Source organism: Hyla sarda, chromosome 3, assembly GCF_029499605.1.
Source record: "Hyla sarda isolate aHylSar1 chromosome 3, aHylSar1.hap1, whole genome shotgun sequence".
NCBI classification, from domain to species: domain Eukaryota; kingdom Metazoa; phylum Chordata; class Amphibia; order Anura; family Hylidae; genus Hyla; species Hyla sarda.
In genome coordinates, this window is record NC_079191.1 from 191232914 (window position 1) to 191250013 (window position 17100).

A 17100-nucleotide genomic window follows, 5' to 3' on the forward strand; every position below is an offset into this window, starting at 1 on the left:
TCCCAACCAACTGTCAATCGCTGCTCAACTGTAAATAGACTCTATCTGGACTGTTATTGATATTACTTGCTACAGAAAATCTTCAGTAAAAGTTCTTGTGAGTTTTCAGTTAAACAGTGGTTGTGGACAATCCATTTATTAAGCACACACCTATCGCTCTTGGGAAGGGTGGCGATAGGCCCAGCACCATTACAGTATTTAACCCTCACCCTGGTGTCACGAGTGACAAGGGTTAACAGCACCCGTTATTATTCAGAACAGCAACACCACAACTACCCTACACCCCCCGAGGCGTACCACACGTTCTTCACATAACAGGAGCCAGCAATAGACGTAAATATACATCCATTGTTGTTAAGGTGTTAATAGGAGTAATTTACAAATCTGTTTAACTTTCTGGCACCAGTTGATTTGAAGAAAAAAAATTTCCCCTTTAATAAACAAATTGTAGTGGACCCAGTACTGACCCCTGCGGTACCCCATGATACCATTTAGAGGCATCAAGGAAGTTGCTCAACAGGTGGTATCTTGCAAAAATGCCCCACTAATTGTTGACAAGGCTGGTCACATGTTGGTTCCCTGATGCATATTAGGTGGGATGGTGTTTCTATCTGACTGCCAGTCTGTGTATGCTAGGAATTGTAGATTTGCAACAGCTGGAGGCAATGTGTTTGAAAAATACTGCCCTAGTCTAGATTTACAAGGTCTAAATATTTGAATTAGTAAATTTTCCCTAACGTGTCTATGGGCAGAAAGCAAAATGAAAAACAATAATATTAAATGGGTTCTACAGTAGATGACAGAACAAAAACATCCCCAGAAGATATGACCTGACATAAAACTATATTTTGAGGGGAAGATCATTCTGCTATCTATTAAAGCCGAACGGCAAACAGATAAAATCAAGAGAAGTCAAATATTTCACATGCATCTTTTCAAACAATTGCTCTATTCCTGTCAGTGTTCTAAAATGTTGGGCGGCTAACAACAGACTTGTGCTATGTACAGTGCAATGCGAAACACATGTGCACAACATCTGCGACTTAATGATACAAAACTGTGCCATTGTTTTAAAACATTACAATAGCAAACGTGTCTAAGATATTAGACAGTCTAGCGGAGTCATGCATCAAAGGAGTTCCAGTTCTTCATGCATAAAAATAAACCCAGACAGAGTTAGGAAGATACATTTCTACAGCACTGTTAGAATGCACCACAGTTTACTAGAAAAGCTCTCACTTACTGAAAACAGATTAAACAATGTTTCATGCTTGTGTTGTGTCCAATCCTATTAATGTGGGAGCCGTTTCCTGAGGATGTATGAGAAATATCATGCACAATGTGTCCTTATTTGTGGTTATTACTGTTGAAAACTGATGTCATCACATGTATTCAAGGTGGCATTACTACCGCTGTCACATGTTTAACTGTTGAGCGCACAGCTACGTAGTAGGTAAGGTACACATAATACCACATATAGTATTATATAGTTCTATAATGCTTGAGTAGCTGCTATTGAGCCCTTAGCACAGTCCACACCCAAAAGTTTAAAGGGTATTCTGGGATATATATTTTTTTATTTGACTGTACTATCGAGGCTGTAAAGTTAGTGTTGTTCACAATATAGTGTCTGTACCTATGTTTGACGGCTGGTCTTTCAATTCTTATGTGATCTTTGCCCCGATGTTTATTCTTAGTATAATACAAAATTAGTGTTGTCTCAGCTGTTCCCATGTTGCAGTGCAGCCCGATACATTACATCAGTAGAAAGGTGTTGAAAGGGAGCCTGTCTAAGCCTCAATGGGTGAAGCGGCTGCTGGGTGGGAGGGAGATCCTTCTCCACAGGGCTGTAGGGAATTGTTGTTTCAAGCACAGCATGTATGAAAGGGAGCCTAGCTGTGTCGAAAGGGGTGGGGTGAATGATATGTGGGAGAGAGAAAAGTGGCCTCACACTTTTCAACAAGGGATCATGAGAGTTGTAGTTGGAGGGAAGTAGTTGGAGGGAACTCCAACAGAAAATAGCCATTTCACAAAAAGAAAGCGGCAACATTATGGTGGACTCACAACACAGCCAATTAGCATCAAGACAAGCACAGATCCTTCCTAAGCATGTCCATTACTGTTTGGCAGGTACATACTAAGGACACCTTGTGTTGGATAACTCCTTTAAATCATTACTTAAGTTTCCAGTAGTAACAGACACTTAAAGGAAGGGGAGGGGGGAGCAGGGAGTGTATTTAACTGCAAGGCTGTTGGTTTTTATTTTAAACTAGCTGAATACCCGGCATTGCCCGGTTTTTCCATCCTCATCCTTGTTGGGGAGGAAAATCAACAAAGGAGGAAGCTTTTGACTTCAAATCCCATCCCCATATATTAATGTCATATCCCGCCCACCTATCCCGCCCACCTATCCCGACCTCCTATCCCGACCTCCTATCCCGTCCTCCTATCCCATCCTCCTATCCCATCATTCTATCCCGACCTCCTATCTCGACCTCCTATCCCATCCTCCTATCCCAACCTCCTATTCCAACCTCCTACCCCGACCTCCTATCTTGACCTCCTATCTCGACCTCCTATCTCGACCTCCTATCCCATCCTTCTATCTCGACTTCCTATCCTGACCTCCTATCCCGACCTCCTATCTCGACCTCCTATCCCATCCTCCTATCCCATCCTCCTATCCCGACCTCCTATCCCAACCTCCTATCCAGATCTCCTATCCCGACCTCCTATCTCGACCTCCTATCTCGACCTCCCATCTCGACCTCCAATCTCGACCTCCTATCTCGACCTCCTACCTCGACCTCCTATCTCGACCTCCTATCCTGTCCTTCTATCTCAACCTCCTATCCTGACCTCCTATCCCGACCTCCTATCTCGACCTCCTATTTCGTCCTCCTATCCCGTCCTCCTATCCTGTCCTCTTATCTCCACCTCCTATCCCGTCCTCATATCCCGACCTCCTAACTCGACCTCCTATCCCAACCATCCCATCCTCCTATCTTGACCTCCTATCTCAACCTCCCATCCCGTACTCATATCCCGACATACACCTGTAATATGTGTACCAGGTATTGAAATATCACCAGCCGTATAGAAGTTATGTGAGAACATACATTTCCCATTGATTTGCATGGGACTTTAAACAAAAACTCTGACCCTCACAAATGGGTATAGTTAAGGGTTAAATTAACTATCCTATATTTTAAGTGGACATATAAGTAACATGTGACCAAGTATTATAGAAATATCTCCAGCCGTTTGTAAGTTATGCAGTAACATATATTTCCCATTGACTTGTATGGGACTTTAAACATAAACCCCGTCCCTGGCAAATGGGGGTGAGTAAGGGTTAAATTACCTATCCTATGTTTGTTGTTGACATATAATTAACATGTGTGCCAAGTTTCATGTTAATATCTTCAGCCGTTTGGAAGTTTTTGTGGAACATACACACACACACACACACGTTGAGTTTTATATATATAGATTTGAGGCAATGATCATTGCAGGATGGACTTGCCCAAGGACCAGCAGCTTTTCCAGGTGTAGTCCACAATTACTGGTATCCATGACCAGTTGTGCTGGCAATTACCCCTCCCCACCCCCATAATTACAGGCTGCAAGTACCATATATACTCGAGTATAAGCCGAGTTTTTCAGCACAATTTTTTATGCTGAGAACGCCCCCCTCGGCTTATACTCGAGTGAAAAAAAAATATTTCTGGCTTTAGCTGTGAGGGGATGGTCCCGGCCGTCCATCTCCGCCTGTCAATCCCTTCTCAGTTGTCTTCAACCTGTAGACCTCCAGATGTGGCAAAACTACAACTCCCAGCATGCATCGGCTGTCCGAGCATGCTTGTAGTTGGAGTTTTGAAACATCTGGAGGTCCCCAGGTTGAAGACCACTGCCCTGGCCTTAGTCATCATCCAGACCCCCCATTTGTTTTCTACTCACCTCCCTTCGGTGGCAAGGAAGGATGAGCTGGTCCGGGCCGTCCATATTCGATTTCCTATGCTGCAGGGACCGTCCGGTGGGGAGGGTTAGTCGTTCCGGGCTGTCCATCTTCACCGCTCTGGGCCCTCTTCTCCGCTCCGGCCGCAGTGGTCTTCAACCTGCGGACATCCAGATGTTTCAAAACTACAACTCCCAGCATGCCCGGACAGCCGATGGCTGTCCAGGCATGCTGGGAGTTGTAGTTTTGCAACATCTGGAAGTCCCACAGGTTGAAGACCACTGCCCGGGCCTTCATCATCATCCAGACCCCCCTTTTGTTTCCTACTCACCTCCCCTCGGTGGGAAGGAAGGGTGAGCTGGTCTGGGCTGTCCATATTCGACCTCCTATGCTGCAGGGACCGTTAGTGAGGAGGGTTAGTCGTTCCAAGCTTTCCATCTTCACCGCTCCGCCAACGATGCGCAGGGATGTCCATGCGCAGCAGACATCCGTGACGTCCCTGAGCAGTTGCGTTAAGGCAGCATCACTAGTCCGGGGCCGGCCCGGAGTGGAGAAGAGGGCCTCCCGGTGAAGATGGACAGCCCAGAACGACTAACCCTCCCCACCGGACGCTCCCTGCAGCATAGATGGCCAAAGATGGACGGAATGGACCAGCTCACCCTTCCTTCCCACCGAGGGGAGGTGAGTAGAAAACAAAAGGGGAGGTCTGGATGATGACGAAGGCCGCAGTGGTCTTCAACCTGCGAACCTCCAGATGTTGCAAAACTACAACTCCCAGCATGCCCGGACAGCCGATGGCTGTCCGGGTATGCTGGAAGTTGTAATTTTCCAACATCTGGAGGTCTGCAGGTTGAAGACCACTGAAGGGATTGACAGGCGATGGTGATGAAGGGGGGGGGATGATGACGAGGGGGGATGATGATGAGGGGGATGATGATGAGGGGGATGATAAAAGGGTGATGATGCCGGGCTGATGATGCCGGGGTGATGATGACAGGGGTCTGGATGATGACAGGGTGATGATAACGTAACGAAGGGTGATAATGACAGGGGTCTGGATGATGACAGGGGGGGATGATGACATGGGGGGATGATGTAATTCCCACCCTAGGCTTACAGTCGAGTCAATAACTTTTCCTGGGTCTTTGGGGTGAAATTAGGGGCCTCGGCTTATATTCGGGACGGCTTATACTCGAGTATATACGGTAAACATAACCAACTCTCACCCACTCACAAGCAGTTGTTCACATGGTGGACCTGGAGCATAGGTCCAAACAATTCAGCAGCAAAAGAAACAAAGGATCAGCAGAACAGACTATAAAATGTCTTAGTCATTGAAGAACTTTAACATGTGTACACCCTCTGTCACAGACTGAGAAGCAGGTTTGACATTCTACAGCCTCTTACAGACTGTACCTTGACTAACCACTGTTTTAAAAATACCTGTCACCAAATAAACTTTTCTAAACTAACTCAGGCTATGTTCCCTAACTACTCCTAACATCCCTGGCATCCTTAAATTTTTTTTTACAGCTTTAAAAAGCTCTGTATCTTACCTTTATTCTAGCTCACATACATGACATCAGTGAAGCCTGCTGGGGGAACACTTCTTCCCTCACAGGGTTGCAGTACTGTGATAAATAGAAGACCTCGGGCTCTGTGCAGCTTTCAGTTAGGCTCTGTGCAGCTTTCAGTGAGGCTCTATGCATGTTTCAGTGAGGCTCTATGCATGTTTCAGTGAGGCTCTTTGCAGCTTTCAGTGAAGCTCAGTGCAGCCAGAAACACTTCCTGAGTTTGGTCTCTTTTTATTTGGTGACAGGTACTCTTTAAAGCCACTAGCGCTGCATGTAAGAGCAGCCTAAAGGATGAGGAGCATTGATTTGGTAAAGATGTTTTTACGCTGATTGATAGAACCCTCCTGGAAAAACTGGTGCACTGTATTATGCGTGGTACAGGTACAAAGAGGTTGGTATATGATCGCTCTCTTTGTTGTAATGCAGATAGAAGAAACAAAAGCGGACGGCAACTCACTTATCCACAGTGTCTTTATTAACAAGGCTGGGTGCATACAGCTGGTGCGTTCCAATAGAGCTCTATTGGAACGCACCGGCTGTATGCACCCAGCCTTGTTAATAAAGACACCGTGGATAAGGGAGTTGCCGTCCGCTTTTGTTTCTTCTATCTGCATTGGGACAGCTTTCTACCGCCTTTGGGACTGAGCACCGCTTACGGATTCAAGGCTCCGGGCAGTAACGCACCCATAGGGGGAGTGGCAGAATTAGGTTGGACTTAAGAGAGGTAGTGCCAGCACTTACACCTTCTCTGTGGCTTTCTTTATTGTGCTTTAAGCTGCACCATCTCTCACACCACAAACATTTTATTACACAGTAGGAAATTTCTCTAAATAAATCTTCCTCCAGGGCCACCATGCTGAGATCTAACTGCACAAGTATGAAACACATCTATTTGCATATTTCTATTTTTGTCCATCTCTCCAAAATAAAATGGTGCAATGTAGGGAAAAAATAACTTTATACTATGTTTTTGAACTGCATGTTAGTAAAGCTCCATCCATTTTCAGTCTGCTAAATTTACTAACAGCCACAAGCCTTTTAATAAATCCTGTGGCTTTGTGGCTGCCCTTGTGCCTGATGCAGAAATATAAGCCATCCAGAAGCTCGCAGACTTTTGATGTCTCAAGTTAAAAGTCACATGGTAGAATGGCACATAGGATTTTTGAATTCTTCCCTCCTCCTTTATCCCTGCTTCATGCACCCTTGGGGCAGGGGGTGTACATGCTCCTTCTGTGGCTAATTTTCCACATAAATGGCGAGTTTGCTCATCTGCACTGCTGGCATGGCTTAACAAATGACCCCCACTATTGTGATCAGCATCACCTACGCTATTTCCACACCAACAGGTTAATATGGGTGACCCTGCTGACAGATTCCCTTTAAAGGTGTTGTCTCAGGACAGACATCAGTAGAATATAACTAGGATGGCTCACCAATGACTGACCACTATTACCCCTCGTGAACCATGAAATGGTATTTGCTGTTTACATAAACCACAGACTTTAGCTACCTATAATACTTACTGCAGATTGAAATCCTTTGATATTTGGAGTAAGAACAGGATAGTGTATGCCACTGGACATTTTTATTCCTTGCATGACTTCAGTGTGATCTGCCATCTAAAACACAAAGAGAGAAATGCATTATAAATTGTCCCACTCATCTGAATATTCAAGTGACTTTTTTATTTTGCCACCTACAGAGGTGTGTTATGGTTTATTTTTTGCACCATCAGCTGTGGTTTTTAGCGGTAGGCCTATTATGTTGTGCAATTTTCTACTGTGTAAAGCAATGTTCTGCAGCTTTGGGCAAGGAACTGGCAGGACTTCTATGGGAGGGAAACCAGGGAAACCGGGGGAAGGGAGAATTGAGGGAAACTGAAGCAATGTTATTTGGGTCTGCAGCATTTTTATTATTTCTATATCTCACATTGGAATATCCCCTTAAAGGGGTACTCCACTGGAAAAAAAATTCTAAATCAACTGGTGCCAAAAAGTTGGTTTTATGTATCTGGCCAGGTAGGTTAGTGGATAGGTCCCGCATCACTTGAGAAACCTTGGCGTGGTGTGCGGGCTCAGGTATGTCCTTCATATAAGGATATACTGGCTAATGTCTCAATTTTACATCAGTTTTGGGGATTAGTTAATATCATTGTATATATCTGCAACAGGAGTGAAACCACATTCTGGTCCAAAGGTGCGGGTCCTCTACTCCAATGTATGTGCACAATTGCACTTGGGGTTGAGCACCTGTTATCACCTCGAGAATATGTGTTTTTTTGCCAAAAAGAACAGATTTGTAAGTTACTTCTATTTAAAAATTTTAATCCTTCCAGTACTTATCAGCTGTTATATGCTCCACAGGAAATTATTTTCTTTTTGAATTTCCTTTCTGTCTGACCACAGTGCTCTCTGCTGACACCTCTGTCCATTTAGGAACTGTCCAGAGTTGAAGCAAATTCCCATGGCAAACCTATCCTGCTGTGGACAGTTCCTGATACAGACAGAGGTGTCAGCAGAGAGCACTGTGGTCAGACAGAAAGGAAATTCAAAAAGAAAAGAACTTTCTGTGGACCATATAGCAGCTGATTAAGATTTTTTAATAGAAGTAATTTACAAATCTATTTAACTTTCTGGCACCAGTTGAATAAAAAAATGTTTTCTAGTGGAGTATCCCTTTAAACCTCATGTTTTGCTTTACTCATTTTCTCAAAATTCTGAGATAAATATTAGGCTAAATCGAATAGTAATATGGAAGAATTGTAGATTTAGTAGAAGCTAACTAAACTAAATGGAAACCTGTTAACATCTTATGAAGCTAATTCATGCAAATTATAGCCCAAAATGTTATTGACAGACAATATTGCACTCAAACCTACAAACATTCTGTCTGGTTGATAAGGGATATGTTATATCCTTCTCTGCTTTTGTGCTTTACATGACATTGAGAGGTCATCTACATTTTAAAAGCAGTCCAAGAAATCTTAAATAAACAGATAGGTCATACAGACATAGGCAATGGTCATTTCACTCTTACAGCTTTATCAAGTCATTATCCACATTATTAAAGAAATATTTCTATAGACTGTTTACTGAGGCTGCACCACCCTGAACATTTGTTGCTAACTCACGTGTGCAAGATTGCTTTATTTCTATAAATGTGGGAGTCTTATCTCTTCCAGCCCTACTTCTTATGGACTTTGCTTTGTGAGTCCTAAGAATCTACTGCTTCACTGCTACCTTTTGGGGTGCTCTAAAGTTTCCTAATAAGAGTAGATGCAAAACATAGTGATTACCATAAGTATTTATTATCTCTGTAAGGATGTACACATGCTTGATGATTATATATATATATATATATATATATATATATATATATACTGTTGGTAGAAGAATATACTTAGCAGTACATAACACTGGAATGTTGCAGAACTTAACTCCTCTGTTCTCTTTTTTAACTTTTTTCTTTACCATGACAAAGAGTCAGGTTGTGCTCAAAATTGTCTGCCAGCTTTTACCCTTCCATCAATGCTGCTATATGTATCCTGCCACAATATGTCTGATGAAGCATTTATGGTAGTGTTGCACCAGCTACTCTGTTTTGTTCTGGCAAGCATCTTTGTGGGTTCCCATGACTGCTACGTCATTAGCTATTATGGAATAACTTACCTAACGCAGTGCAACTACAAAACAACCTGAGCATTTGCTTACTGTCACGATCACACCCTATCGGTCCAGCCAAGACGCTAGAGAGAGTGTGATGGTGCAAGGGTTAAGGTCACCAGACCTCTGGGTATCCACTACTAGTCCCAGCAAGTCACCAAATTAACCCTTAGATCAAAGACCAGAGCTGATTAATTAAACATTTAATCTGATAAAAGGTATCACAGTGCTGACTATATAAAAATACAGAAACAAATTACATACAGGTATAAAAATATATAAAAGAGTTTAGCAAGGCAAGTTCAGAAAACAAAAGGTGAAGTTCTTACAGCATGATGGTATAGCCATCCTTGTCAGTGAGAGTCCAGCTCTTGTCAGCTTTTTGCACAGCCTCGAACACCCAACTTTGAGTCTGGAATTGTTTTAAATATCATATCTGCTTTCTCGGGAGGGAGACTCCATTCCCCCTCCCCTCTGATCCCACCAGGGGGTCTTCTCTCTTCCTGGCCCCCTTATCTGTGTGATTATATGATGGGACCAGAGTGCCCCTTACATCCTGCTGCTTCAAAAAAGCCTTTGACTTCAAAGGAGATGTAAACAAACAGCCAGACCCCCAATAAAATGCAATACACAAAAGGATACACCGTCTGAATGACCTCTTACCCATGTCTTGGATAATACATCACACACAGTTATAATTTATAATACACATATAGGATTTTGATAATCAGGCCTTGGGCCTGACACTTACATTTAGGGTTGAAGCTCTCAAACAGCTCTTATAATGGCTTCTTGCAAAACTTAAAGGTGCTATTCACTGTAAGGAGGGTGAACTATACCCATTGTGTAGTATATAAAAACAAAACAGTGCTCCCACAGTGCCTCCTATGTCCTGCTTCCCAAGTCCAATGCTTCATGCTGAAGATCAAGAAGAAAGCCCCACCGGGGACGGGAGGAGGACATTGGAGGCACTGCGGCAACACTGGAGGTGAGTAGAGGTTTATTTTTTTTATGTACAACACAATGGGCATAGTATCCCACTCCTCCACAAAACAACCCCTTAAAAGTCGCACACAGTCCACAAAGTCCTACTGACTCATTTCACACATGGCAGAAGTGTTAGATGGGAGGGTCATACTCAAGGTTGAAGTTTCCCTCATTCCACAGGTAACTTAACTCGACAATGACCTGCCCATCACTTACAGTGGATATTAAAAGTAACTTTGGTTCCAATTCACTGTTTGTCCTTCCTTTTTGTAGGAACTAAACAAAGCATAATCTGTCCCTTTAAAGATGCTCTGACCAAGACTTTTAGCCACAACAATCTATCCCAACAGATGCCATTGTAATAAAATAATAAATGTAATGCCCTTCACATATCAATAGTTTTAACATTATGACCTGACTGGTATGACATTTCTCTATATGTCATTCACATTTTGGCAATGCATGTCTAATGCCACATACAGTATATGAACAGAATGGGCCTCATTTACTAAGCTGAAAAGGACCAGTTTTTGTCTGGTTATTTTGGCACAGAGTGTCTGCGACATGTCTGCGTCAGTGTATGACAGTGTGCGCCAGGAAAACCTGACAAACCCGCCATTGCACTGTGAAAAGCCAAAAAAGGGTGTGGTCTGAAACAGAGGGGGCATGGGCAGCCCAAAAGGGGCGTGGTTTCACAAACCGACCTATTTACTATTGAATTCAAAGAAAATCCTGTGGATAAATGGCTGGAAATTTCCACCTAGAAAAAGTTGGTCAGAAAATGTTCCCGAAATGTAAATTCGTGATCCCCATAGTAAACAAGGTGGAATCCTGCAAGTCTGAAACAACATTTCCCACTAGTAAAATCCCGACACTCTTAGTAAATGAGGCCCAATGTGTCCTTTTACAACAAGTCACACAGCACAAACACAAAATGTGATCTTTAGGATGTAAACAGAAAAGATACAGTGACTACAATGCATAATAAAATACAGACATAAAATGTGTCAGAATGGCAGCTATAACACATTGCTTTTCTTTTTTCAGCCACTGGATGGCATTATGATAATATCATACAGCCCAGCTCCTTCTACTATATTTGTACATATGTAATTCATACAATCACTTTAGTAAACTACTGACAGCTCTCGACTGCCACATAGAGAGGCTGAAAAATTCAACAATCATACTCTCCCTGATGCTGTATATTGTTAAGTATTTATAGGTAAAACATTTATAACAAAAACGTACATACTTTAAACAATACTACAAATACAATCCTGTTTTACTCCAACAAACAATGTGAAATGCTGTGTAATCCAGTTTTTACTGGATATACTATATCTTATTGTTTGTGTGTTTGTTGTATTCCAATATTTACTCATCTGGCAATATGAAACTGATGATAGGTTCCCTTGAATATTTTTTAAGATTGTAAATCATTTTCTGTTACTCTTTTATTGTTTATCAGGCTCCTTTCATATTATTATTATTATTATTATTATTATTTTTTTTTTAAATATTATCAGGAAAGCCATTGTTACATAAGCATAGTTGATGACTTTTATGCAATGGGAGCATCACTTTGCATTTTCTATCCTTGTTGGCTTATATACAGATGTAGCAGAGTGGTAGTGCATCAAGTACTAGTTGTACTTACATACCAGATCTGACTGTTTACATCTGCAGGTTAGATAAAAATTATTATGAGATGCAATACATACAGACGTAGAAGAGTCACAAACAGTAAACTAGATGGGCTCATGCACCAAATTTGGCTTTTAACTCTGTAGTAAAATAGTTGATTAAGCTAAAATTTACCCCCAATCTTTTGGGCATTTGTATAAGAGGAATACCATAATGCAGAAGCCCATCAATTATTATCTGAGTGGCAAGGCATACAATGTACAGTATGCTTTTTCACTCAACAGACAAGAGCAGAGACTCCTGCTATTAACAGGAATCCCTGATCATTTATTACTGTTGAATCTGAATTGAATTCTAAATCTGAACAAAATCCTTTGGTTAACTTATGCAAATCAGACCTGTTACAAATTTTAGAAAATTCGCTCATTGCTAAAGTTACTCATATAAACAAGGTGTCGGTGTCTAAATCAAATGTACTGTATTATCTGTTAATAGAGATGTCCACCTTTTTTTCAGGGCGTGGCTTATATAAAGGCATATAGCTGCATATCTTTAGATCCCCAATATTAGTACATGACAGAAAATTAAACTACTGTATTTCCCTCCTCTATTTATATCAGACCTTAGCTGTAATATAAAGATCAGATCCCAAATCTTAGCGCTGTAATGCACAGGTATTCCAGGCTAAATTTATTAATGGCCAATCTTCAGGAAAGATACTGACTTGCACAAGCAGATGGCTCTTTTCTCTGGGTACTGGTTCTGTTGGGTTGAATAAGAGACGAGTTGCAGTAACCCAGCACAGCCACCATACATAAATGGTGCTGTCTGCTTCTAGCTGTCTGCTTCTAGAATATACTGGAACTCACAAATATAATATTAACTCCCTATTTCTAGGATAAGTCATCAATAAATTAAATCTGAAAACCCCCTTTAATTTTAGACCCCAAATCAGACCTCTTTATTAATATCAGACCACAGAAAAAAAGGTCAGAACCCGTAGAGTTAATCTGTACCAAGAGTCCTTTGTTTATCTGGTTGCTGTGGTTACGCCTAGCTGTCTGGACTGGTCAGCTGACCCCACTGAGTTCACCTGTGTAGCTGGCTATACAAACCTGCAGTCTGTTTTCAGGCCTTGCCTGTAAAAGAAGTTTCCTCCAGTAGCTAGCATTTATACCGTGTTATTCCTGATTATGTGGTATGTGTGACTTTTGGCTTGGCTTCTTGACTCTTCTCCAATATTTGTGAATTTGTACCTTGACATTTCCTGTTACCGACTTGGCTAGTGGACTCTGACTTATTGTATGCTGGTTTAGATTAATTTCTGTTAGTTTGTGTGCCTCCTGATGTTTTCCCGACCTGAGTCTGTTTTACTTTAGGAAGGGACCTGCACCGTGATTGTCGATCCGATGTTTAGAGTGGATAGGCCAGTAGGCAGGGTCAGAGGGAGTGGGTGAGATCAGGACTGCACTCCTTCCCTGCCTAGACGTAACACCAAACTAAAATAAAATGTTGATTCCACATGGGACACATGAGACCATGATATATTGTCATAGCATTCTACAGTCTATTCTACCAGCAGAATACAGGGGGCAAACCATTTATACTCTAAATCTTAGGACCCACATTAAAGCATCACTTTCATTTAGAAAAAACTTTGTCACACAGACATGTCAAAGGTTTTGATCAGTCTGGGTCCCAGTGCTGAGACCCCCACCAATTGCTAGACATAGCCGGAAGAGGTTCATGGATTTGTGTTTCACTCACCAGCTCGCCAATTGAGACAAGCTCCTTTATATGTTTTAAAAGCCTATCTCCTGCAATGATGCGGGCTAATAGGCGAGCCAGGGAATGAGTTGTACAACCATGTGCTTCTTATGGTTATATGAAGTAATTGTGTGGGTTTCAGCACTTAGGCCTAAATGATCAACACTTTTGACATGTCTGTGTGTCATCTCAAAAGTTATGTAAAATGGCAAGCTTCCACATAATAAGAAAATAACTGTAACTAAATATTTTTTTTCCTTACTATGCATCTTGTTTAGCATGGCCACCTCAACATTGGCTCAAATTTACTAACCTTTATTAATCTTGCATTTGCATCAACAATTTAGCTCAGAAACCCTAAAAGGGGATGTATCCTTGTTTTTTTTTATTTGTCCTGATGCATTAACTATAGGTTTCCCTACAGATTCTGGTGCATTTGGTTCTAGCTTAGCTGACCAACATTACAGCGGTCAGTTTCAAATTAGTGATTTAATTGACAGAAAATGGCACAAATTGGTGAATAGGAGAAGACAATGTTCAACCAAATCCACTAAGCATCAAGAAGACTAATGGTAAATATGTGGGAATGAGAACCCAAAACCCTAATACAGTGACCTTTTGAAAACCTGACAATATTAGTAAATCTAGTCCAATGCGTGCACCACGGCGCAGTAATTCCTGAACCTGGAATCAAAACCCAGTGCAGTAGTACATTAGGCTAAAAAATAGGCAGAAGACAAGAGGGTAAGTACACAGGCTATTATCCATTGGATTTTTGTTTTATTTTATTTATGTAATCATGTTTATTTATATTATGTCTGTCTCCTATTTTAGCCTTCCTGCTTGGCAACTGGGGAAAAAAATTATATATCACAGGTTACTGGGTGAAGGAAAATAGAGCGTACTCCCCGTTAAGACTAGGAGAGTTGACATGTCTCTGTTAACTGTCATAAATGTGTTTTATTCTACTATGAAGAATACACACTTTTCACCTAGTAGGAATTATAGGCCCACCTTTTTTGTTTTCAATATTCCGCATCACTGTTTAATTTTCCAGTGGCTTGGAAATCCTTTCATCCTCAGGAAATCATTCTTTCTGGCTGTTTTCCCAGAAGTATAGCTTTTTCCCAGTTACATTTATGATTTGTTCATGGTGGTTAGAAGGCAGCATATATAGATTTCCCATTCACAAAGTACTTATTGTCACATTGATTACATTTCCATGTTCTCTGGCCAAAATAATCTCTATGTTATATGTCATAAACCTTTTTTTATAGATCTATATTCATTTACCAAAGAACTCCCATATTTAACACTGAAGACCAACTGACCAATGCAAGAGAAGTGCCTTTACTTTTATGTAACTATAGTAATATATAATATATTAAAATGTTATTAGAAGACATTGTTGGTTTTTAACCCCTTAGCGGCCAGCCTATTTTGGGCCTTAATGAACCAGATATTTTTTTCTTTAATATTCCATTAACCATAAAATGTTTTCTTTTTTTCATTCATAAATCTGAATGAGGCCTTGTTTTTGTAGGATGAGTTGAATTACTTAATATCAGAGCTTAACTTTTACCACTTTTACCAGAGCAATATGAGAAAAGAAAGCTGAGCTGGGATTGGTTGCTATGGGCAAAAAATAGAATCTTACCATTGGATAGCTTTATAAATCTTCCCCATAATTTATTGAATAAAAAATATTAAACCCGGGAGGGGATGGAAAGAAAACAGCTATTCTGCCTCTGTTTATTGTGTGTGGTATAAATAACATGATAACTTTGTTTCATGGTCCTTGTTCAGTGCAATTAAGATAATATTAAGGTATAACACATTTTTGGAAAAAAAAAAAAAGTAGCTGCACATGGGAGAATGTATAATTCTCATTGGTACTATTTTATGATTTTATGACTTTTATTTTCCTTTATATGTGGAGCAGTAATTCTGGCATTATTTGTTTAGTTTTATTTTTTTACAACATTCTCTGTGTGGTTTAATTGACACAATACTGTTAAAGTTTGGATAGTTACAAGTACTTATTATGTATATTTTTTATTCTCTTTTTCTCTGTTTATTCTTTTTGTTAAACTGCTTTGGGTATCTTTCTTTACTTGTAATTTTTAACAATACTTTCTGCACAAATCATTTAAATAAAAATAAAAAGCGTCATGGTGTTTTTAGATTTGCTCTTTTAGGGATATTCTCATCTGCCTTTTTCAGCTTAGAGCAGAGCTTCCTTTCTCTTTTTGCTTTCAATTCTTTCCAACTTTGTGCACAGAGAGTGTGTCACATCAACAGTAGCCCATACATTGCTTCAGAGTAAGGAAAGATAGTTTGTAGCATAGAAAACCATCAGCAAACCAGAGGCAGAGAAAATTAGCTGTAACATGAAAAGGAGGAAAGTTTCAAAATTATATATATATATATATATATATATATATATATATATATGGGATGAGTATTTGCCTCAGGGCGAGGCCACCACTCCTGGTGTAACGGAGCTTCAGAAGGCCATTAAGCACTCCGCGGGCGGGCATTCTGGGTAGGGGAATATGCAAAGCAGCTCATTACATCACATTTTCAGGTAATGTTCATTGGTATCAGCTTAGCTCCTGTTAAGGAATATAAAAAGCTGATCGGGATTTTATGCCAAGCCAGACTACTCCCCAAAAGGGAAGTTTCTACCCATCTGCAGACAGCTGTTTGGGGGTTTTTGCCACTCGTCAGTACAGAGCAGAGTGATCTGGCTTGGCTGGGGTAAGAGGCCTGAGAGCAGCTAAAGGGGATGAGTATTTGCCTCAGGGTGAGGCCACCACCCCTGGTGTAACAGAGCTTCAGAAGGCCATTAAGCACTCCGCGGGCATTCTGGGTAGGGCAATATGCAAAGCAGCTCATTACATCACCTTTTCAGGGAATGTTCCCTGGTATCAGCTTAGCTCCTGTTAAGGAATATAAAAAGCTGATCAGGATTTTATGCCAAGCCAGAGTAGTCTGGCTTGGCATAAAATCCCGATCAGCTTTTTATATTCCTTAACAGGAGCTAAACTGATACCAGGGAACATTACCTGAAAAGGTGATGTAATGAGCTGCTTTGCATATTCATATATATATATATATATATATATATATATATATATATATATATAGAAATAAAGATGATGCAGCACTCCACAAATATGCAAAAGGTGGTTGCTTATTCCATCATGTGCAAAGACAACGTTTCACCAGTCTCTCACTGGCTTTCTCAAGTGTGTGAGAGACTGGTGAAACGTTGTCTTTGCACATGATGGAATAAACAACCACCTTTTGCATATTTGTGGAGTGCTGCATCATCTTTATTTCTCTGGATTGAGGAACCAGTGGACCCAGGTTCGAAGAATGCGGGCACCCCATTTTCTTCTTCTACTGTGGACGACTGAGATGCTGTCTTTATCTATTTGCTATATATATATATATATATATATATATATATACAGTATGGCTTTTCGCATCCTATCCTGTT

The 17100-nt window shown here is 40.8% G+C and overlaps 1 protein-coding gene across 2 annotated transcripts in view; it reads right to left on the bottom strand.

The window, feature by feature from the left end:
* HMGCLL1 (3-hydroxymethyl-3-methylglutaryl-CoA lyase like 1) overlaps window positions 1-17100 on the bottom strand; it is a 116213-nt gene that overhangs the window by 62819 nt on the left and 36294 nt on the right. For both annotated transcript variants that reach the window (XM_056565750.1, XM_056565751.1), the window contains exon 5: window positions 7056-7151. In XM_056565750.1, the coding sequence (XP_056421725.1) occupies window positions 7056-7151 (96 nt within the window). The remainder of the gene's footprint in view (window positions 1-7055; window positions 7152-17100) is intronic.